Genomic DNA, 23,736 nt, shown 5'->3' on the forward strand with positions numbered 1-23,736 from the left:
CGCCAGGATCCAGGGAGGAGGAGAGCGCAGACAGCAGCGAGAGGACGCAGCAGAAGGCACAACTAGGGAGAACGCGGGAGCAGAGCAGGAGTCAAGGACGCGGGGACGAGGGGAGCGTCCACGGAGGAGTGAGGCCAGAGGCAGGCCAAGCCGCCACTTTGGGACGCCCGTATCCCTCATGGGAGTGCCTGGTTTGAGTTCTGGCTCCTCTGCTTCTGACCCATGGATGGTTCTGGGGGGCAGGAGCTAACCAACAGCTCAAATAGCTGGGCCCCTGCCACCCAAGTGGGAGACCCAAGTGGGGTTCCAGGCTCCTCCTGTCTCTGGCCCGGCTCAGCCCTGGCTGTTGCGGGCATTTGGGGAGTGAACCAGCAGACAGAAGATCAATCTCTCTCTAATAAAATGAGAATGCATGATCCTTAGGCCGTGGCTCAATAGGCTAATCCTCCACCTTGCGGCGCCGGCACACCGGGTTCTAGTCCCGGTTGGGGCGCCGGATTCTGTCCCGGTTGCTCCTCTTCCAGGCCAGCTCTCTGCTGTGGCCTGGGAGTGCAGTGGAGGATGACCCAAGTGCTTGGGCCCTGCACCCCATGGGAGACCAGGAGAAGTACCTGGCTCCTGCCTTTGGATCAGCGCGGTGCGCCGGCCGCAGCGCGCCAGCCGCTCTGGCCATTGGAGAGTGAACCAATGGCAAAAGGAAGACCTTTCTCTCTGTCTCTCTCTCTCTCTCACTGTCCACTCTGCCTGTCAAAAAAAAAAAAGAAAAAAAAGAAAAAAAAGAAAATGCATGATCCAAAGCCAGCAGCGGTAGGGAGGCCTGAGGGCTCCCGCACCTGGTCTGACCCCTGCAGCACGGTCCTTCCAGGCTCCCTGGCGCGGCTCCATCAGACACCCGAGGCTCCAGGGGGTGCCTGGCTCCTGCAGCACGAGTGCTGCCCTGGTCCTCAGAGCAGGTTCTCTACCCATCTGCACGTTGTGCTTCCAAGTCCCATGGCCTGCGGTGCCCCTCTCACGGCACTCCGTGGGCCCTCTGAGCCCAGCTCGATGCCGCCCACCCAGACACCTCTGGGGACCAGCGTGGCATCTGCGCTCTCTCGCCCCCGGACTTCACGTAGCAGGCGCTTTCCAGGACTTCTCGCTGAGGGGCATGAGCACCCACGGGCCTCCCGAGGAGCCCACTCTCTCCTTGCAATGCAGCCACACGCATGGGCAGGCCACAAGCGCTTACTCGTCGCAAACCGCAGCACAGAAACTATTAGGACACATTTTTAGGCAAAAGCTGGCCATAACAATCAGCAAAGAGCTGTATTTGGGGTCGTTTTTGCCACTCACGGTGGCTCAAGTCTCCCACCACTTCCAGGCAGCACCCACGTGGACACCCCCTCGCACTCAGCGGCCACGCTGTGGCTGTCCGTTCACACACACGGCAGAGGGTTTGCGACGCGGCTCTGCCACCAGCTGGTGGTAACAGACCTGCCCGAGAGGTGACTGTGAGGGTTCCGTCTGTGTGCAGGGTGCTCAGAGGCACTGAGTGGCGGCTGTCACGGCCCCCTGGGAATCTGCCTGCCCCCCTGGGGCCCATGCGCCCCTGGCTGCTCAGGACATCTGGTGACAGCAGGAGCACCACTGATTTCCAGGGCGCTCTTCGCTGACTAGAACTTTGGGGCAGGGGGAAAGAGGAGTGAGCTCAAGCCAAATCTGTTGTCACTGAAAACCTCTGTCCCAGGCCACACAGGGTCAAGCAGAACGGATGTGTCCACTCGAGGCTGGGTCCAGCTGCCTTGTGAGAGAAGCTCTGCAGAGGGGGGGACCTGGGACCACGACGGAAGTGACATTCTGTGACATCTGCCACAGGGGGCAGAGAAGGCTGCTCCTCTGGCTCCTCTTCCCTTGAACTTGAACTTCTCACCTTGGACCCAACCTCCACGCCCTGAGCAAGCACAGGGCGGCCATGGGGGAGGCGACGCGGAGCGGGCTGAGGCCCCCGGCTGACAGATCAACTGCCAGACACCCAAGTGAGCCTCAGGTGACCCCTGCCCCAGATAGCACGGCGTGGGGACACCCTGCTCCCGGGAGGCCTGGGCAAATTCCTCACCTCCAGGACCCGTGAACAAGACTGGCGTACACGGTGGTGCTCTGGCCGTGTGCTTCCGCACTCAGCCGCTGGGGAGGCTCCCGGTCGTGCCAGGACCTCCCCTCCTCGGCACGGTGGCATCTTCTTTACGTCCATCCCCACGACCACTCCTGCACCACTGGTCTCCTCCATCTGGCTGATCCTTCCAGGCCAGGGGCAGAAGGCAGGACTCAGGAGCCCTGGGCCTGTGTCTGCCCGTGGCCCGTGGTTCCACCCCCTACAAGGCAAACACCCCAGGGGTCCGTGCCTCAGTTTCCACATATACAAGCAGGGGGTAACTCTTTGAGGAGCGTGTGCAGTGGAGGATGAGGCGCGGTCCACGCGTGCTGCTGTTGGTCTTCTGGACCCTAAACGCCAGGCAGGTAGGAGCTGAGTCCCGCCCCAGGGACAAGCAGAGGTCCCGGCTTGTGCGGTCCCTCAGATGAACCCTGTGCGAGCCCCACACTGGGTGAGGCTGCTGGGGCAGGCGGCCTGCTCCTCTGCTGGACCTCGCCCTGCCCCGGGCGAGCAGAGACAAAACCTGCAGAGAAGCTGGGGCCGGAGGGCCAGTGTGTGGACCTGGGGAGCCGCAGGTCAGCGCCCCTCCCAGGCCCCCAGGATGCTCTGGCGCCTGAGCTCCGCCCCTTCCTGCATCCGGGCGTGCGTCAGCACACTCCAGTGACGCGGGCGACTGCCTGTCCAACTCCCGCTCTGCATTCAACTGTCAGAATCATCAAATTTCATCTGTCTCTCAGTTCAACACTCTTGACCTTTTAAAGGTGCTCTGGGGCCAGCCGGTCTGGAGAAGAGCAATTTGCTGACGGTTCCCTTTACAGAACCCTGGTGAGTCAGGACCGTCTCACTCCCCCTCCTTGGACGTGACTCCACCAGCCTAAACCTGGGCCCACGGCCGCTGCAGCAGCAGGCTCCCTCCCAGGGAATGACAGAACCGCACACAGCACCACACCCCAGCATCCCAGCCAACAACCTGCACCCCGGAAACAAACACAAAGACGTGAGGGCAGAGAGGACGAGAGGCCGCAACGTGGTGGGCAGCGAGGAGCCGGCCAGCGGCCTGGCCGTCCTCTGACCACGCCAGTCCCATCCCACGGAGGCTTCGCGATGGGCTCCCTCCCTCCTCCACAGCGTCTCCAGGATGGAGCTGGAGGTCCGGGAGCAGAGCCCCTCTCTACCCCTCTCTCTCTCTGGGGGGGGTGCCCAGGAAGCAACAGCACAGCCCCAGGGGAGGGGGCGTGCTAAGCTGCCCTGCAGCCATTTCTGCCATCAGCCCCGGGGCAGCGGGCGGACACCGTCCATCCCTCTGTCCATCACCTAGGGCTGCCTCGCACTGCGTGGAGGGCCGAGCGGGACATGGTGGGGCCGCTGCTTCTCCTGGAACCCTGGTTGGCCCCCGCGAGAGTGGGCTGCTGTTAGAATTTCTCTGGCTCCCGTCTCGTCCCGTGATGGTTCATGCAGTCACACCACCGGGATGCCGTTGGCCACAAGGCCTTCACCAGGGGCGGAGTCGGGGCGCCGCAGTCTCGGGCTTTTGGCCTCCGCAGCTGAGAGCAAAGCACGCCTGTTTTCCTGATGAAGGACTCAGGCTCAGGGAAGGGACTAAGACACACCTGGGACAGAAGTCTCTGCTCTGTGTACGTAGGGGCCTCAGAACACCGCTTCGCCCCTTCTCGGGGGCTTGTGGTCATCACTGCCAAGGACGGCCACAGTGCGCGCCAGCCAGGCGTGTGGGGCACCTGCCTGGCACGGGCGCCCTTGCCCAGCTCCCACCGGGCCGTTCTCGCCTCTTCTCTTCCCTCGGGCTTCTCCGTCCTCTGCTGATTCTGCCGGTTCCTGCTTCTGGCCACCCCCAGTGCTGTTTCTGATCTCTTCCTTCCACTGGCTTCTCCCGAGTATTTCTTTGCGCAGATGTTGATCCGACCAAGCACCTGTAGTCCTTGGCCTCACCTGTCAGAGCGAGGCCTCTGGCTGGGCCCTCGGCCGGGTTCACCCCGGCTGTGCCTCCTCTGCTAGGAAGCTCGAGTTCACCACACTCTGCCACGGGCAAACGCAGCACCACTCGCCAGTGCTTCCTGCACGTGTGGCAAATCTCTCTCCCCAGCGAGCTGCCCGCTTTTCCAGCTCCAAGGCCTGCCCTGCCCTCTCTCCGTCCTGGCACAGAACGTCCCCAGCACTCAGTAACGGCCTCTCCCATGACTTCTGCACAGCACACTCAGGTCTGTTCTTCACACGTGTGAAATGGGGGTGAGACTGATACTCCACAGACCACTGGGAGATGAGAATGAGCCGACCGTGATGAGAAACAGGAGAAAGGAACCGTGAGTGACAACCGCGCATCCGTAACCACACAGCGGCAGCTGTCTCCAGCTCGGAACCGGGGGCCCCTGCGCCTCCTGCGCCTCCCCTCACAGCCCCCAAGGCTGCCCCAGAATCCTCTGTGGGTGACACTGACTCACACTGGGCAGGCCTCACCCCGGGCCCTGGGCTGGCCGAGTCACTTCTCCACAATCCATGGCGCCAGGCTGGACACACACCCATCTCCACCTTCCCTGCCCCTCCCCCCCGAGATGTCACTGAAATGAGACTTGGGGGGGGGTGTCTTGCAAACACTCAAGGACAAGGAGACAACGGGCAACGAGGAGACGGCCGAAGCTCTGGACAGGGCCGGGTGTGGTCTGTGCAACGCGACCTCAGGAAGCCTCAGCCCGGAGCTGCCAGGCAGCGGGGAGGCCTGGAGGCCACCGTGCGGGGGGCTGCACGTGATGACGGCACTTGCAGAAAGCGCAAAGCCGAGTATGAGCACGCAGGGCGAGGCGCCCCCCGTCCCGTCTCCCGCTCTGCACCTACGACTCCGCCTGTCCAGCAGCAGAGGGGAGGAGTTCCCTCTGGGGAATCAGGCCCAGACCCGAAAGCCTTCCCGCGGCACCTGTGCCCGCTGCCGCGCACAAAGGGCTCCGCCCCCCGAGCGGCAGGCCTGGCAACAAAGCCTGATTCTGAAATAGTGCAAGTCACTGAGGACGGACATCTGAGGGTCAAAGACCAAGCTAACGAATGGCAGGGATTCAGGAGATGGAGGCTATGCAGGGAACAGAAAAATCTGCAATTAACATCCCCAGAGAGAGAGAAGAGTCCTCCGTCCCAGACCAAACACAAAGGGCCACACAATAAAACCAGGGCGGGCATCCGGCCCAGCGGCTGAGATACCTGCTCCGTGTTAGACTATCTGGGTTTGGTTCCTGGCCCTGGCCCTTCAATCCCGGCTTCCTGCTAATGCTGACCCTGGAGGAACAGGTGAGATGGCTCAAGTGGTCAGGCCCCAGCCACGCCTGTGGGAGACCTGGATTGAATTCCAGCTCCCAGGATTGATTCTCTGCCCAGCCCAGCCCTGCTGTGGACAAGATGTATTTATTTATTTCAAAGGCTGAGTTAGAGAGCGAGCGAGCGAGCGAGCGCACACTCTTCCATCCACTCCCAGGGGGCTGCAAATGGCCAGGACGGAGCCAGGCCAAAGCCAGGAGCTTTTTCTGGGTCTCCCACATGGGTGGCAGTGGTCCAAGCACTTGGGCCATCTTCCACTGCTTTTCCCAGGCCACAGCAGAGAGCTAGATCAGAAATGGAGCATTCAGGACACAAACCGACACCCACATGGGATGCCAGCATCGCAGGCAGTGGCTTTACCCACTACAGCACAACGCTGGCTCCTCAGTTCTCAAATTAAAAATACATACATATGCAGATACAATTAAGCATGTATATGTGTGTGTGTATATATATATATGAATGTATACATATGAATGAATGGGGCAGAGCTACTAACACTTCACTGGTAAAGGAAATAGTCAATAGCAAAATTAAAGCTTTTAAAACAAAAACAACAATAACAAACAAACAAGAAAAGCTCCTAGAAAACAGAACAAAAAAGAGCTGGGAAAGCTACAGAAAATGCAAACAATCCAGAAACGCAATATCCCATTACAGGTGTCCGGAAAGGGAGGAGGGAGATGGGCAGAGGGGAAGAGGGGAAGAAATTATCACAGAACGTTCTGGAAAATCAACCAGAGCCTCAGGACGGGAGTTTCCTGGGGAAGTGCTTGCCAGGCCGCCCCGCACAAGGACGACCCCACAGCTGTGGACTGCAGAACACCAAGGACAAACGTCCGAAAGCAAGGGGAAGAGGACGGACGCAGGTTCCACACGGAGGCATGAGGGGGCCCAGCCCACCGCACTTCCCAAAACCGCGCCAGGAGCTGCAGCGCGAACACGCCTCCAAATCCCGGGCAGAACCGTTCTGAACTGGAACCGAACTCCCCCCACCCCGATCACAGGGAGAAAGACGCGGGCAGGGTTAACAGGGAACCAACTCCCAGGCACCCTCTTTCTCAGGAAGCTCCCGGAAGATGTCCTCGAGCCCAGCGGAGCCGGCAAACAAGCAACGGTCGTTGGGCAACAGGTGGTGTAGGCGGCAAGCCGACTTCCGAGTGATGGTTAATGACGAGCCAGGCGACAGCTGAGCAGTGGAGGCCTTGACAGCGAGCGGGCCAGGCAGGGCAGGAAGAGAAGGACTCGGAGCGAAGGAACGGCAGGGACAGAGAAAACCGAGTAAAAAGGCAAGACGGGGAGGGCCACGGCAGAACAGCAAGTCCTACCAGGACAGGAAGTGCAGTCTGGGGACCCCGTACGCCTCGGCTCTGCGGCATTTAGCCAGACAAGAAAAACCCTGAACTGGAAGAGGAAAAATGCACACACGATCACACTGGAGAGATGAGGGAAAGGCACGCGTGCGGACGTGTGTACGCACACTGTGTGTGGCGTGTGCACGCCAGGGGTGAGATCCCTCACTCTAGCCGTCTAGAACAAAGCCCCTGGGGTACGCCACACAAAATGGGAAGACAACCAAGCAGCACAAGAGAAGCACATTTTCAGGTTGTTCTCGCAAGAAACAGCTGAAAAGTACAGGGAACCTGGGAGTGAGGGCGACGCGCAGCATTCCCGCCTCAACCGCGCACAGGCTACTGCTTCTTAGTAACAGTAGCATCTTAGCGCTTTCGTTTTTAGGCAGAATTTTGTCCTTAAAAGTCCTTCTGTGCAGTGTGGGTCCTGAGCCTGCCCTCGGCATGGGCTGCGTCTAGAACAGGAGCTCCCAGGCCAGGCTGCTGCTGCCCCCAGCCTGCCCCAGGGCTTGTGGTGGGTGGGGGAACAGGAAGGGCCCGGGGCTCCTGGGGCACCCCGTCACCCACCCTGAGAGGGTGCTGCACAGCACTCTCCATAGCAGAAGGGTGGGGGGTGCGGGAAGGGGTGGGCAGGGCCAGGCTGCTGCCGCAGACGCCAAGAGCTGGTGCCCGGGGCTGCCCGATCTCCGCGGCAGCCGTGCGCGGTTTGTGAACTCCTGGCAGAGGCCAGGGAGGGACAATGGCGTTGCTAGGAGACATGCTTCTCAGGACCCTCACTGGGGGGGGGAGGCAGGTGGGAGGGGCAGAGGCGGGACAAAGACACTTCTGCAGCGGGGCACCTGCCAGCCACCTGCTGCCACCTCTGGGGCACGGAGGCGGGTGGGCAGAGGGTCCCGGGACGCGGCCCTGCCTCAGGGCCCAGGAGAAGGGTGCCTGCCCTGCCCCCCCCACACGGGAGGGGCCCCCCTCCGCTGGAACAGTGTTTTGTTTCTGAAGGAGCCAGGGGAGCAGAGGTCGCTCCCAGGCAACCCCGGGAGGCCGGCAGCCGAGGAAGAGGCCTGTCGGCCCCAGGCTTCGCTGGCCGTCCCTGCCCTACCAGCCCCCAGAGGCTTCCAGGAACACCAGACCCCAGAGCACCGGTCAGGCCCTGGGCAGGCCCCCACACGACCCCAGTATTCCCACCTCAAGAAGGCACAGGGACCCCACGTGGAAGAATGCAAGGTACACAGCAGAGGTTTGATAAAGCAACTCATTCAAAAGTTGTGACGTGGGCCTGGCACCGTGGCACAGCAGGTTAAGCCACCACTTGCAACGCTGGCACCCATATCAGAGTGCGGGTTTGAATCCTGGCTTTTCCACTTCGGACCCAGCTCCCTGCGAATGTACCTGGGAAGGCAGCAGAAGATGGCCCGAGTGCTTGGGACCCTGCACCCATGTGGGAGACTCACGTGGAGCTCTTGACTCCTGGTTTCAGCCTGGCCCAGCTCTGGCTATTGCAACCATTTGGGGAATGAACCAGGGGAGGGAAAATCTCTGTCTCCCTCTCTCTCCCTCTCTCCCTTCTCCCAACCCCCGTGACTGTGTCTTTCAAATAAATCAATAAATCTTTTTTTTAATATTTATTGATTTATTTGAAAGTCAGAGATACACAGAGAAGGGGAGGCAGAGAGAGAGAGAGAGAGAGAGAGGTCCTCCATTTGATGGTTCACTCCCCAGTTGGCCACAATGGCTAGAGCTGCACCAATCCAAAGCCAGGAGCCAGGAGCTTCTTCCAGGTCTCCCACTTGGGTGCAGGGGCCCAAGCACTTGGGCCATCTTCTACTGCTTTCCCAGGCCATAGCATAGAGCTGGATGGGAAGTGGAGCAGCTGGGTCTCAAACCGGTGCCCATATGGGATGCTGGCACTTCAGGGCAGGATGTTAACCCGCAGAGCCACAGCGCTGGCCCCAAAATCTTTTTTAAAAATTATGAAGTAAGGGGCCAGTGCTGTGGCGTAGCGGGTAAGGCTGCCACCTGCTGTGCTGGCTTCCCATATGGGCACCAGTTCAAGTCTTGGCTGCTCGACTTCCAGTCCAGCTCTCTGCTGTGGCCTGAGAAAACAGTAGAGGATGGCCCAAGTCCTTGGGCCTGCTCCACGGTGGGAGACCCGGAAGAAGCTTCTGGCTTCTGGCTTCGGATCGGTGCAGCTCTGGCCATTGCAGCCATCTGGGGAGTGAACCAGCAGATGGAAGACTTCTCTCTCCCTCTCTCTCTCTCTCTCTCTCCCTCCCTCCCTCCCCCCCCCACCTCTCCTTCTCTACTTTCAAATAAATAAATATATCTTTAAAACGAAATTATGAAGTGAAATCCCCAATATGCCTGGTTCTGTCTAGGCCTGGGCCCTAGGCCTGATCTACTCGCCAAGGGCTGTCAAGGGCCCTGCAAACCATGCGTGGCCCAGGACGCGGGCAAGGTGCTAGGAGTGACCAGGACAGGGAGGGCCTCTCCGAGGGAGGCCTCTTTGGAGGGAGGCTGGAGGTGGAGAGGCAGCGGCCAGGCACAGGGCAGGTGGAGAGCTTTGCAGGCACCGGGGAAGCGGCACACGCCAGGGTGTGGAGGCCGGGAAACGCCTGTCGTGCTTGGCCAGAGGGAGGGTGTGGGGAGCCGAGGGGGCCCCTGATAAGCACCTCTACTTCCTCATCAAATTCCAAGGCACCTCCCGCGCCCCACGGGCCCGCAGGGATGCACAGGCCCAACGTGGGACTGGAAAGACTCCAGGACTGGGCGACACACACGCTGCACCCCGACATCCGCAGAGCCCAGGGCGGGCGCAGCCCTCCCGGGTCAGGGAGCAGACAGCGGCTCACCAGATCCGAAACCAGCAGTGGGCACGAGACGGAAAACTGCCGGCACCGAGGAGGGCAGGCGTCGGAGCACACACCACTTACTTTCTTGACTTTTAAAAATGTGTATTTAAGCAGAGAAAGAGAGATAACTCCCACCCACTAGGGTACTCCCCACATGTCTCCAACAGCCAGGACTGCACCAGGCCAAAGCCAGGGGCTGGGGCTTCCACCCTGTCTCCCACGTGGATGGCCTGACAGGAGCTGGACCTGGAATCCAGAGCCGAGAGCTGAACCCAGGCCCTGGGACGTGGCACAAGGGTGTCTCAAGGGGTGACAAACACCCCATCAGAGCAGGGATCTCGAGTTCAGCGCCTGTCACCAGCGGGCCTGGGCATGGGCCTGTGACCGGTCCTGGAGCCCCCGGCCTCTCCCTCCTCACCAGCGGGCCCGGGCATGGGCCTGTGACCGGTCCTGGAGCCCCTGGCCTCTCCCTCATCACCAGCAGGCCCGGGCATGGGCCTGTGACCGGTCCTGGAGCCCCTGGCCTCTCCCTCCTCACCAGCGGGCCCGGGCATGGGCCTGTGACCGGTCCTGGAGCCCCTGGCCTCTCCCTCGTCACCAGCGGGCCCGGGCATGGGCCTGTGACCAGTCCTGGAGCCCCCGGCCTCTCCCTTGTCACCAGCGGGCCCGGGCACGGGCCTGTGACCGGTCCTGGAGCCCCCGGCCTCTCCCTCCTCACCAGCGGGCCCGGGCACGGGCCTGTGACTGGTCCTGGAGCCCCCGGCCTCTCCCTCCTCACCAGCGGGCCCGGGCATGGGCCTGTGAGCGCTCCTGGAGCCCCTGGCCTCTCCCTCCTCAACCTCCCTCCACATGGAGAGGCTTCTAACCTGCAGTTTCCAATCCTGTCATATTTCTGTGTGTGAAATGGACAAAGGAAAGTCTGCCTCTCTCTGTGTGGCCTGCAGGCTGGCTCTGTCCCTGTCCTGCCTTCCAGCGTGGGGAAGGAGGCCAGCCCCGCCACCGCCTTGCCATGGATTGCTGGCTGAATCCTGATCAACAGCACCTTGGGCTCCCTGGGCTTCTGAGCCAGAAATGGTCCCCTTACTCGCCGCCCACCCCTGACCCAAGACGCCAGCGGCCCCTGCCCAGGTGTCTGTGTCCCACCGCGAAGCGCATCTGTCAGGTGAGACTCCGGCTACCTGTCCATCGTGACGCCCAGAGGCCCCGCAGGGAAGAACCTCCGGGCAGGAAGGAGGGGTATCGCCCCTGCGTCCGGCTGGCCCACGTGGCCTCCCCAGGCCCCGCCCACACCCAGCGCTCACCCTCGTAGCAGTCGCGCACGGTGCCGAAGTACACGTAGTACTGGTCGTTGGTGAAGAAGAGGAGGCTGAGCCAGGAGTCGAAGGCGTAGATGGGCACGATGAAGAGGATGCGCACGATGTAGCGCTGCTCGTTGGGGCAGCTGTAGCAGCGCAGGTGCATGTAGATCTGTGGGCAGAGGGCCAGGTCAGCCGCAGCCCCACGGTCACGCCACGCCTCCTGCCCTGTCCACGGACCCTCTCCCCTCTGCCTGGCGGAGGCGACAGGAATGCGTCCTGACTCCAGCGCCGCCAGACTCTTCCTATGGCCTGGCGCAGGCTCCCTCCTGGGCCCTGAGCCTCAGGGGCCCCTCTGGCTGCAGCGCCGGCCTCTCTTCCCCATCTGTCACCCAGAGGCAGCGCCGCCCCCTCCCCACGCAAACCGAGACTCTGACAAAGCAACGGAGAGGATAAAAGCTGCACACGAGACTGCTCCGGCTGGGATCGGCCGTCCCACAGCTCCCGAGGGTCTTGGCCCAGCTCTCATGACATCGCAGCTGGCCTAGCCGAGTCCCAGGCTGGGGACAAGAAGGAAATATTCCCCATCTGCTGTGAGTCAAAATGCCTTGGATGGAAGTGGGTTCCAAAATGGCTGGAGTCACTGGGCAGCCGGCGAGGGGCTACCCAGGGGTAAGCTGTGCAGATCCACTCCGTCCCTCTTCACCAAGCGACCTTCAAACTCCCCCCCCCCCCAGCCCCACGGCTTGCCCCAGCCCACGGCAGCCTCCCCTGGGGCCCTGAGCTCAGGGGACAGGAGACATGATGTCTACCCAGCTCTGCCACCAACTCACATGTCACCAGGTTAGTGCCTGTCCCTCCTCCCTCTCTGGCTCTCGATTTTCTCCTCTGCAAGGGGGTCCCTTCCACCCATGTGCCCCCTGGAGCTGAGGCTGGACCCGAGACCAGCTCTGGCCCAGAGCAAGCAGGCGGAAGTGACAAGTGTCACTTCTGACTGTAGGCGCAAACTACCCAGGGTGCTTTCCAGACTCCCTGTTGTCAGACACCGTGAAGCTACACCGATGCTGGAGCCACAAAACAGAACCCAACCCGGACCGGGCTGTGCTGGGGAGCAAGCAAGAAACCCATCCTCCTGGGTGAGGCCTCTGGGAACGCGAGGCTCAGACATCAGGGCCACGGCCTGGCTGGGCGGAGACCCCTAAGGACCCTGCAGGGGAGCCAGGCACCTGGTGGCAGGTGATGAGCAGCGCCGTCCACACGAAGAAGCCGGAGACAGCCTGGGCGGCGGTCGTCATCAGGAACACAGGCTGCTCCATGGCCGTGGGGCGGCCCTCGGGGATCGTGGAGACGCCGGGTGAGGCGGCCGCGGTCGTGGACGCCGCCGGGCCGGGGGCCAGCGCGGCCCCCCTCACGGTCATGGTGCCTGGCAGCAGGAAGGGCTCCCGGAGAGACCCTGGGGGGACGTGAGGAGCCCACCTGGGGGAAGAAACCGCAGCGTTAGCCTCCTCCTCCCAGGGAGGAGAATTGCCCAGGCCGCGACATCGCGTCTGCACCTCACCCGACCCGCAGATGGCCCAGGGCCACGGCCGCCCGCATGGATCAACGGAGTGCCGCCCGGGCTCTCTGCCCCTGCCCCGTCACCACTGCCCACACAGCAGTCTCATGAGCCTTCTAAGACCTCAGCCAGCCCAAGACCCCTCTCCTCTGCCCAAAACTCTCCAGAGGAACGGTTGGCATCCTCACGCAGGCGCACAGGACTGCCCAACGGGGCCTCGATGCTGCCGGACCTCATCTCAGCTCCAGCCACATCGGCCTCGTTGTTGCTCCTTGGACATACGAACCCTGCTCCTGCCTCAGGGCCTTTGCACTGGCTGTCGCTCTGCCTGGTCACGTAGCTCACTCCCACGCTTCCTTTCGGTCTCCACGCTGGCCACCTGCTCACGCAGGACAGCCCTCCCAGGCACTCCTGACGGCTTTGCTTTGCTTTCCTCTGCACTGAGCACTCACGACATCTGACTGCATCCAGTGCACTACATTTACTAAATCACGCATCTGTCGGCTGCACCCCAGCTAGAACACAGGCTCCCCGAGGGTTGAGGCTCTGTGCCTGCAGCACGTGCTGGGGTGCTGGGCCCGGCCATCTCCACACCCCAGCAACAGCCAAAGAACTTCTCCATGAGCCATTTCATTGCCATTTCCCCCCAGCTCCAAACGACCACATGTACACACGTGCACACACACACACACGCACCCCGAGCTGGGCTGCCTGGGAGACTTCCTGGCTCTTTCCCAACCTGCCCATCTTCTGCCTTGGCCCCCCCCCTTCCTCAGAGCCTCCGCACACTCCCCAGCCAGACACCCGCGTGCCACTGCTTCCGTCCTTCGCTCATGTGTCTGACATCCTCCCGCCCACTCCCCGAGGCCAAACCCCCACTTTTGGCGTGGGATCCCCTGCACCTCGGCCACGTGCAACGTCAAACTTTATCACCCACTGGTTTCCACTCCTTCAAGAAGAATTTGCTTCTACGTGAAGGGCCGAGGAAACGGACACAGGCGAGTTCAGGAGGACGCGTCGAGCTGTGGCAGAGACGGCTTTCTGGGACGGGACCCGGGTCACAGGCGGCTCTCAGGCTGGCCAGAGGCTGGAACTACCGTCAACGAGCCCAGGGCTCTCTCGGGGCCCGAAGGCCTGCGCCCCCCCACACCGCACAGGCTGAGCACTAATCCTCAGGGCGCGGGCAGTGGGGGGCGATCGGATCACGAGCGAAGCCCTCGTGAGTCAGATCAGCGTCTTCATGAAAAGGATCTCGGAGAGCTCCCAGCCCTTCCGCCATGGAGGGCACTGCCGTCCCGAACCAGGAGTGGCTCCCACCGACACGGGAGCTGCTGTCGCCTGGATCTGGGACTCTCCAGCCCCCAAAACTGGGAGAAATGGACAGCATCTTGCTGCAGCTCGGGAGGACTAACCAGGAAGTTAGAACTGGCCGCTCCCTCTCACCCAGGCATGAGCCCCAGCCAGCCACCTGCAAGACCAACGCGCCCCCGTCACCAACCAGAGCAACCAGGCCTACCTGACAGCTAACGGAATGGTTTTACACTGTGTGAGATGCACAGCGTGGACACTGGGAAGACCCAGGCCTGGCAACCCGGGTCCTGGCTGCACCCCCAGTCAGCCGGGTACCCCCAGGGAGTTCGCTGGGCCTAAGGGTCTCCGCTGCCTGACCCAAACATGGCCAAACTCAACACTGACCATCTCAGCCTGAGCCCACAGTCCCTTCCGGCTCCATGAGCTAGTGTGCAGGCAGGAATACGCTGCTGGGGCCCCAGGCCATGCCTGGCCCTGTGATCCCTGCCCGCCGTCTACCCCCAGTTACTGACTCGGCCCAGGGCCCTCTCCGAGGTCGCCAGGAGCCTCTGCCACCACCCACCACCATCAGCGCCCCCTGGAAGTCTACTGGGAGAGCTCTTCACATCTCCACCTTCCTAACATAGGCGATCTCTGACACGGAGAGCCGGATCTAGACTAAAAACGCAAAAGCGGAGAAGGCATCTATATAAAGAAACTCAAAAATGGAGAAGGCATCTATATAAAGAAAAAGGCTGGTGGCAAGCTGGGAAACGAGACGGCGACAAGTCTAACAATAGCTCCTGCGAGATGCTGCAGACCCGAAAGCCAGCGCCAGAGGGCTTCTTTAAAAAGCAGATTTGGGTGTAAATCATCGTTGTCTATCATCCCGAATTAAATGAGCAACAGGAAGGGGGGGTGCACCTTCCAGGTGAGGGGCGGGGCAAGTCCAAGGCTGGTTGGTTCCTGACCAGAGGCCAAAACAGAAGCCCCTCCCCACAGAGAGTCCTGGCAGAACTGCAGCCGGCTTCAGACCAGGAAGCAGACACTGCAAGCTGACCAGACGCCCTGGCGGGGTCTGCTCACGAGAGGCGGGTGCGGGCCCCCGGCCCAGCTCCTCCCGGGGCTCTGCTCACTCCACTCCACTGCCCCTCCACGACCCCAGGGGCCACCGCCGGCACTCGTGGGGCCGGCTCACGTTTCCTTACGTGGATCGTGTGGTTCACCCAGAACCACACAGATCAGAGCCAGGACTCAAACCAGGCGTCTCACGCTGTCGTCCCAGCTCCTCTCGAGAGAGGGGGCCTGGCTGAGCTGCCCCTCCCACTCCAGCGCCTCCTAACAGGACACGACCACCATGTCCCACCACAGCCTGGAGATCCCTGGGCGAGGGGAGCGGCGCGGGCCGGCAGCGTCGGCTTCACTTCCGCGCCGGGACCCTGTGACTTCAAGCCACCCTCAGGAGGCCCTGGTGGGTTACAAACCATCACCCAGACGTGACCTCGAGTGTTCTCTCCCGGCAAGTCTGAAGTACGTAACGCTGTCTCATCTCGCGGAAACGACCTGGGACTTGCCACCCGGCACCAAACGATTCCAGGGTTTTTCATAATGGTCTCCCCCCCAAGACTGAAAGTAGTAGCCTGACTCACAGACACACGGCCCTGGTACCCAGGAGAGGCAGGCGCCCAGGGCTCCTTCAAGGCCCAGAGCTCGCCTTCCTCCCTGGACCAAGGCAACAACACAGGTGGCCAGCCAACGCCCAGGACAGTTTGCACAACCTGGGACCCTGCCCGCCGGTCAGTGCATGTGGTGGGTATGCTTGGAGAGGATGTGGTATCCCTGGGAAGGAGCTCTTGCCTGCCTAGGTCTCAGAAGCCAGAGGCTGACCCCTACGCCCTGGAGAAGCAGGGGACAGGGGGCAATGCCAGCAGGTGCAGCAGGATTGGGTGGGTGGGGGCCTGCTTGACTCCCCTTTATTCGACGCAGTCCATGCACCCTTAGAATACCTGCAAACCACATCAGGGTGCCTGGTTCAAGTCCCAGCTCCTCCACTTCTCACAGTTTACACTGGGAGGCAGCAGACGATGCCTCAAGTACTTCAATTATTGTCATCCATGTGGGAAATGGGATGGAGTTCCTGACTCCTGCCTTTGGGCTAGCCCGCCCCAGCCTTGGCTGCTGTAGGCTGGGAAGTGAACCAGCAACTGGAAGATGTGTGTGTGTGTGTGTGTGTGTGTGTGTGTAAGAGAGAGAGAGAGAGAAAGAGAGAGAGAGACTCTGTATATCTGTATATATGTCTCTCTGCCTTTCAAATAAAATGAAAATAAACTTAAAAATTTAAAGGAAATTATTTATAAAAAATAAGGAGCCTGGGGCCGGTGCTGTGGCATAGTGGGTAAAGCCGCCACCTGCAGTGCCAGCATCCCATATGGGCACTGGTTTGAGACCCAGCTGCTCCACTTACAATCCAGCTCTCTGCTGTGGCCTGGGAAAGCAGAAGGCGACCCAAGTCCTTGGGCCCCTGCACCCATGTGGGAAACCTGGAAGAAACTCCTGGCTCCTGGCTTCAGATCAGCGCAGCTCTGGCCGTTGCGGCCAAATGGGGAGCGAACCAGCAGATGGAAGACCTCTCTCTCCGCCTCTCCTCTCTCTGTGTAACTCTTTCAAATAAATAAATCTTAAAAATAAATAAATAAATAAGGAGCCAGTGCTGTGGTACAGCAGGTTAAGCTACACCTGCAATGCTGGCATCCCATATAGGCAGGGGTTCAATTCCCAGCTGCAGGTTTAAATCCCACTTGCGTGGGAGACCTGGATGGAGTTCCTGGCTCCTAACTTCAGCTGTTGTAGGTATCCGGGGAGTGAATCAGTGGGTGAGAGTCCTGTCTCTCTCTCTCTCTGCTTCTCAAACAAAATGTGTTTTAAAAAAGAAACAGTAATGCTCAAAAACGTCAACAGTAAAAACAAAACAATTTGATTAAAAAAAGGACAAAATCCACGAGGAACATTTCACTGAGGAAGAGGTCCCTGGCCAGCAGCCACCAGGGAAGTGAAATGAAAACCTCGATGAGATACCATCCCCTGAGAGATAAAACCAATGCCGGCCCTGCAGAGGGAGGGCACCTCCCAGCCATGGCTGGCAGGAGGAAATCGTGACCCACAATGCCGGCCCTGCAGAGGGTGGGCACCCCCCAGCCATGGCTGGCAGGAGGAAATCATGACCCACAATGCCGGCCCTGCAGAGGGAGGGCACCTCCCAGCCATGGCTGGCAGGAGGAAATCGTGACCCACAATGCCGGCCCTGCAGAGGGTGGGCACCCCCCAGCCATGGCTGGCAGGAGGAAACCGTGACCCAGGCATCATGGAAAACAGCCGGCCAGTTTCTTACAAAACTGACACGCACTTCCCACGCAACCCGGCAATCACTCTTAGATGTTCACCCTGGGTTTTGTACACAAAGACTTAGGTACAAACATTTACAGCAGCAGCACTGACAGTCTCCAAACCCCAAAAACAACCCAATGTCCTCCGACAGGTGAAAGGTCAGACAGACTCGGAGGCGTCCAGAGGGGAGTACCACTCGGCAAGTGGAAGTGACCGACGACGGAGGCGTCCACGGCTGGCCGGATCTCCAGGACGCAGCGTTCAGCAAAGCCAGCCAGTCACAGAGGCCACGCACCGAGGGTTCCGCTTAGACAAGGAGCAGAGAGCCGGCCCTGGCAGGAGTCAGGAGCTCCGTCCCACGTCCCACGCCCCCGAAAATGAGCTTCATGAAAAAACTGCACAGATTTCCACACTCTCTCACGTCACCATAAAGCTCTCACAGACTTTCTGTCTGAAGCACATAGAGGGTCACGGAGGACGGACTTCCTGCAATGAAACCGCTTGTGCGTCACCACAGTGGTGGTGATGGGACTGGCGCTGTGGCGCCACACACACACTTGCACACATACACATGCATGTATACACACACACGCAAACACGCACACGCCTAAAGCAGCGCCTGCAGTCTACCTGCCTCGGCAAGATCACAAAGGGGGAAGCTGGGTGAGGGAGTGTGTGCGGCTCTCTGTGACTCTACAATTGTTCCAGACATAAACCTTTTCCGGGGCAGGTGTCTGGCCTAGCGGTCAAGCCCCTAGTTAGGACGTCCACATCCCACATCAGAGCGCCTGGGTCTGAGTCGCAGACGCAACTCCCGACTCCACCCTCCTGAAAATGCAGACCTGGGCAGGCGGCCGGCGATGGCTCAAGTGGCCGGGTCCCTGGGACCCACACACGGGAGACCGGGACTGAGCTCCTGGCTCCTGGCTTCGGCCTGGCCCAGCCCTGGCTCAGCCATGCAGCCATGTGGGAGTGAACCAGCAGTTGGGAACTTTGTCTCCTTTTCTGCCTCTCAATAAATATTTTAAGTCTTTATCATATAGACGCACACTGAAGTTCCTACGGGTGAAAATCAAACGGCATCTAGGATTTTCTCTTGGAAAAGCGGGTGGAGGGAAAAGGATGCAACAAAACTATACGATGTGTAACTGGTTTTAAGTTTCTATTTATTTTAATTTTATTTGAAAGGCAAAGAGACGGCCAGCACTGTGGCGCAGTGGGTTAACAACGGGCCTGAAGCACCAGCATCCCATATGGGTGCCAATTTGAAACCCGGCTGCTCCACTTCCTGTCCAGCTCTCTACTATGGCCCAAGTCCTTGGGCCCCTGCACCCATGTGGGAGACCCAGAAGAGGCTCCTGGCTTCGGATCGGCTCCTGGCTTCAGATCAGCACAGCTCCGGCCATTGCAGCCATCTGGGGCTGGGGAGTGAATCATCAGATGGAAGACCCCTGTGTGTGTGTGTGTGTGTGTGTGTAAAACTCTGACTTTCAAATAAATAAATAAATCTTTAAAAAAAAAAAAAGGCAAAGAGACACAAAGACAGAATCAGATCTTCCACCTGCTGGTGCACTTCCCAAATGCCCACAACAGGCAGGGCTGGGCCAGGCCAACGCCAGGAACCCAGCACTCAATCCAGGTCTCCCATGTGGGTGGCAGAGACCAAAACGCTCGAACCCACTGTGCGCTGCAGGAGACAGAACTGCAAGTGCACAGCCAGGACTCAGCAGGCACTCTGAGGATGCAGGATCCCAAGCACTTCCCCACAGCACGCGCCCCCACCCTAGCACGCAACTGTCCACGCTCAGTGACGGGCAGGAGAAGGCGTTAACCCATCTGATCGACTTTGGTGCACTTGAATCCCCCCCCCCCCCGAAAAGCTACAGAGAGCGGAATGGCAGACGCTCCATGAACTCTGTAAGGAGAGGGCAGAAACTCAGGAAATCCCTGGTACTGGAGATTTGCTGTTAACCTTGCAGAAGCAGTCGTCAAACCTTACAATGAAGCTACACATTTTCACAGAAAAGCTCCAATCTGTCCTGGTTTTCTGTGGCGGCTGGTTGTCGGAGACGCGTCTCCTGGCCACGTTTCCACGGCATTGCCAGCATCTCCGTGGCTTGGGCAGGTGAGCGCAATGGACAAGACAGCAGCTGCTCGAGCCTGGGCCGGGGCGGGGCGGGGCGGGGCGGTCAGCAAGCCTCTCTGGGAGGCGTTGTGTTACCAGAGACAACGTTCAGTTTGATCACGGATTTAAAAATAAAATTTTTTAAAAACTCTCACGTCAAAACTACTTTTTAAAAAAATCCACGGAACAAAATTCTCTAGTGTTTACAAATTTCCACAGTATCTGAATGGGTTTGGGACTCGTGTATTAAAACAAAATGCTCTCCTTTTCCATTTAGTTTACAAAAGCATCTGCCTGGCCCGCGAGAGCATGGAAAAGTACCAGCCACATTTCAACAGGTCCTCTGCCTGCCGGGTGCATGTGCCGGAAACAGGAGCAGCCCCTCCGGAGAGCCAGCCGGCGGTGCGTCCTCTGCGTGCGGCCAGCGTCCACCGCGCACGGCCAACATCCACTGTGTGCCCCCCCCCCGCGCGGCCAGCGTCTGCCGTGTGCGCCCCCTGCGTGCGGCCAGCGTCCGCCGTGTGCAACCCCAGCAGTGGCCAGCGTCCACTGTGCACGGCCAACATCCACTGTGTGCCCCCCCCGCGCGGCCAGCGTCCGCCGTGTGCGCGCCCCGCGTGCGGCCAGCGTCCACCGTGTGCAACCCTAGCAGTGGCCAGCGTCCACCATGCACGGCCAACATCCACTGTGTGCCCCCCCCCGCCCGCGCGCGGCCAGCGTCTGCCGTGTGCGCCCCCCGCGTGCGGCCAGCGTCCGCCGTGTGCAACCCCAGCAGTGGCCAGCGTCCACCGTGCACGGCCAGCATCCACTGTGTGTGCCCCCCCCACCGCGCGTGGCCAGAGTCCGCCCTGTGCGTCCCCCACGCGTGGCCAGCGTCCCCCCCGCGTGGCCAGCGTCCCCCGAGCGCGGCCAGCATCCGCCCTGTGCACCCCCCACGCGTGGCCAGCGTCCACCGTGTGCGTCCTCCGTGCGTGGCCAGCGTCCGCCCTGTGCGTCCCCCGTGCGCAGCCAGCATCCACCGTGTGCGCTACCCACCCACCGTGCGCAGCCAGCATCCACCGTGTGCGCTACCCACCCACCCTGAGCGCGGCCAGCGTCCACCGTGTGCATCCCCCGCGCGCGGCCAGCGTCCACCATGTGCGTCCCCCGTGCGTGGCCAGAGCCCGCCCTGTGCGTCCCCTGCGCGCGGCCAGCGTCTTCCCTGTGCGTCCCCCGTGCGTGGCCAGCGTCCACCGTGTGCTTCCCCCGCGCGGCCAGCGTCCACCATAGCACTTCCGCAGGGAGGGCAGCCACTAGGACGCAGCCTACACAAACTGGCCTTCCAGATGTCAGGGCGCGTTAAGGCACCCTCTCCCTAAATGACCAGCGTCACCCACCAGAGAACTCTTTAGTGATTGGCTCTCTGGCTCTCCTGGTTTGTCCTCCGAGCGGGTTCTATGGCGTGCATGCGCACAGCGCACTACACACTGCGGACGCGCGCTGCAGGCGGCTCGCCTTTTCTTTTCCTGACAGGGACCGTGAGCAAAGGCCTGAAGAGCAGTTGTACAGACGGGCAGAGGCCAGAGGCTTCCAAGCTGGGCCGCTGATGTCCCGGCCGCTTCTCTGCAGTCTCTCGACCCGTGTCCTCCCCGGGGCAGCCGGCCGTATGCGTCTCTGTGCAAGTACGTGCTAGGTTCTGGGGGCTGCCTCACAGCGCTGTAATCCCTTCTAAGGTTTGGACACCCCGGCTCCCTCAGTCCCAGATGAGACAGAAAGCAGTCTAGTACTTGTCCCAGCTCCCAGTGGCCTACCTGCCAGTGGGTGCGGCCACTCCACACTCGTCTCCAACCACAGGTGCCCAGCAAGCCGCGCAGAGGCCAGGCCACGCAGCTGGCACTTTGCCCTGGCTGAGTCGGGGAGCTGAGCTGGAATCCGTGTCACCACCTGAGCCGGGGCAGGGCAGGTGACTGGATTCTCACTTCGCCTCCTGGGGAGAACACAGGCGCACTGTTCTACAGCCAGGGCCGTGCACCAGGTGAGATTAGGGACTCAGAATTTTCCAGATGTTAGTTACGGTGCTGTACGTGCGCTGACACCCTGTCCAGGCAGCCCCCGAGTCTAACACACAGGGTCGCCCCAGGTAAGATATTTTTAAAGGCTAATTAGTCTCCCCACCAATTCAGGTCAGATTTTTGCCACACAATTAGTCTGCCGCAGGCTTTGGGGACTTCTGCGCATTCAGGGTCCCAGTGCCAGGGAGAGGGGACGGCGCCTGGACCGTCCTCCAGAGCCGCAGAGAGAGGATGCCTGAGGAAGCGAGGTTGGATGTGACTTATTTTTACCTATTTTCAACTTGAAGGCCTCTTGAACCTGTGGCAGAACCTGACTGGCCGGGCTCGGTCCTGGCTCTGCACAGAGCTGGGGCCCTGGGCTCCCTCCCCAGGCGCCTCGCAGCCCCTGCACACACGAGTCCACTCCTTCCTTCCTCCCTGCTCCCGCAGGTCCTGCAACTCCTCCCTCGACGACTCCTCACACCCTGGCCTCCCCTGGCCGTGCCGTGCTGCCTGACAGCGTCCCCCTGCCCTGGCCACCTCTCTCCAGGCACTGCGCAATGCCGGCACACGGCAGGGATGTGGAAGAGCGGAGCAGGGGACAGTGATGAATCGCTGGCCTCGGGCCTCCCCGACACGCCACAGGCATCCCATCCCAGGAGCCCCCAGCGCCGACACTTTCCGAGCTCAGCTGGACTGCTGCACGGCAGTGTCTGGCTGGGAGCGGAGGGAGCGGTGAGGGGCTGAGTCACACCCGGTGGCTGCCAGCGCGGAGAGGTCACGCCCAGGCAGGCAAAGGGGCCTGTGTGACGCACCCCACCAGGACACAACTCGGCCCACGTGGTGGGGGAACAGGGAGGGGCTCTGCCTAGACACTGACGTTTTCCTAACTGGAACAAGATAGCAATATTCTGGCTGCTTCTGGAATATGGAAGCTCCCACTCAAACGGGGGGAGATGTCCTCTGGGGCAGGAACACTGGCCAAGGAGTCCCTGGCGGGTGGTGACCTCTCCCCTAGACAGGGACCTTCTGGAGGTCAGAGGTCACGCCCGAGGGGCACTGTCTGAACGCGTGCACATACTGAGCACTTGAAATGCACTGGCTGTACATGGCGATGACCACACGAGTCAGGCCGCCCCCGCGGCTCCGTCCAGCTCCAACTCCAGCCACACCAAGCACAGCGCCAGCTCTGAGCACTGGCAGGTTGCAGACGCCGAGTCTTCCCATGTCTCACTTATCCTGACTTCCTGGGGAGGTGGGCTCCCTGAGGGCAGGGGTCATGTCCACCCAGGTCACCGTAATGAAAAGTGGAATTAAAACAGGAGGTTTCTGGGGGGCTGGTGTTGTGGCGCAGTGGGTTAAACCAGCACCTGCGATGCCAGCAGCCTACTTTGGAGAGCCTGTAGAAGTCTTAGCGGCTCTGCTTCCGATCTAGCTCCCTGCTAGTGCGCCTGGGAAAGCAGCAGAGGACAGCCTGAGTACTAGGGTCCCTGCCACTCACATGGGAGACTCGGATGGCGCTCCTGGTCCCTGGCTTCTGCCTGGCCTAGCACTGACCCATCTGGCCATCTGGGGAGTGATCCAGCAGATGGAAGATCTCTTTAGCTCTCTATTACTCTGCCTTATAAATAAATAAATCTTTACTTAAAATAAAGTATTTTGGTGCAAAAACTTTGAAATGCATGCATACAAGGGATCTTCTAAAAGTTCACTGGAGGTCAGCGTTGTGGCAGTGCGGGCTGATGCCACCTGCAATGTCGCTACCCACATGAATGCCGGTTTGAGTCCCGGCTGCTCCACTTCCGATCTAGCTCAAAACTAATGGGCCTGGGAAGGCAGCAGCAGATGTCCAGGTCCTTGGCCCCCTGCACCCATGTGGGAGACCTGGATGAAATTCCAGACTCCTAGTTTTGGTCTGGCCCAGCTCCAAAATAAATAATTTTTTTAAAAAGTTACTTGTAAAATGCATATTATGAAAACACTGCATGGATTCATGGATTTCAAAATGTTTTGGCACCAAAAACATCTCTCTTTTTTTAAAGATTTATTTATTTATTTGAAAGGCAGAGCTAGAGAAAGAGAAAGAGAGAAGAGAAGAGAGAGAATCTTCCTCCTGCTGGTTCACTCTCCAAATAGCAGTAACGGCCAATGCTTAGCCGGGCCAAAGCCACTTTTCTACACGTTCTGGAGTGCCCTCATGGTTGCTGAATGAGTGCTTTGGGGACCGAGGAAACACAAGGAGGAAGGCAGGGAGACGTGGGTGCCATCTCCTGTCGCTGGGACAGGCACACGTGTGAGCAGGACGCCTGCACCAGGACACTGTGGAACAGCGCACTGGGACAGTGTGGCCCAGCTGGCAAACTCCTGTGGCATTCGATCGCTCACGGGGCCCTCTGACAGCCACGTGAGC

General features: G+C 60.3%; 1 protein-coding gene across 2 annotated transcripts in view; it reads right to left on the reverse strand.

Annotated features, from left to right (window-relative positions):
• The window catches only part of TMEM184B (transmembrane protein 184B), a 47,053-nt gene that overhangs the window by 9,855 nt on the left and 13,462 nt on the right, over positions 1 to 23,736 (reverse strand). For both annotated transcript variants that reach the window (XM_051845910.3, XM_051845909.3), the window contains exons 2-3: positions 12,169 to 12,418; positions 10,949 to 11,114 (exon numbers count right to left, since the gene is read on the reverse strand). In XM_051845910.3, the coding sequence (XP_051701870.1) occupies positions 10,949 to 11,114; positions 12,169 to 12,360 (358 nt within the window). In that variant the 5' untranslated portion in view covers positions 12,361 to 12,418. The remainder of the gene's footprint in view (positions 1 to 10,948; positions 11,115 to 12,168; positions 12,419 to 23,736) is intronic.

Source organism: Oryctolagus cuniculus, chromosome 11, assembly GCF_051225735.1.
Source record: "Oryctolagus cuniculus isolate XC-2025 breed Fujian yellow rabbit chromosome 11, ASM5122573v1, whole genome shotgun sequence".
NCBI lineage: Eukaryota > Metazoa > Chordata > Mammalia > Lagomorpha > Leporidae > Oryctolagus > Oryctolagus cuniculus.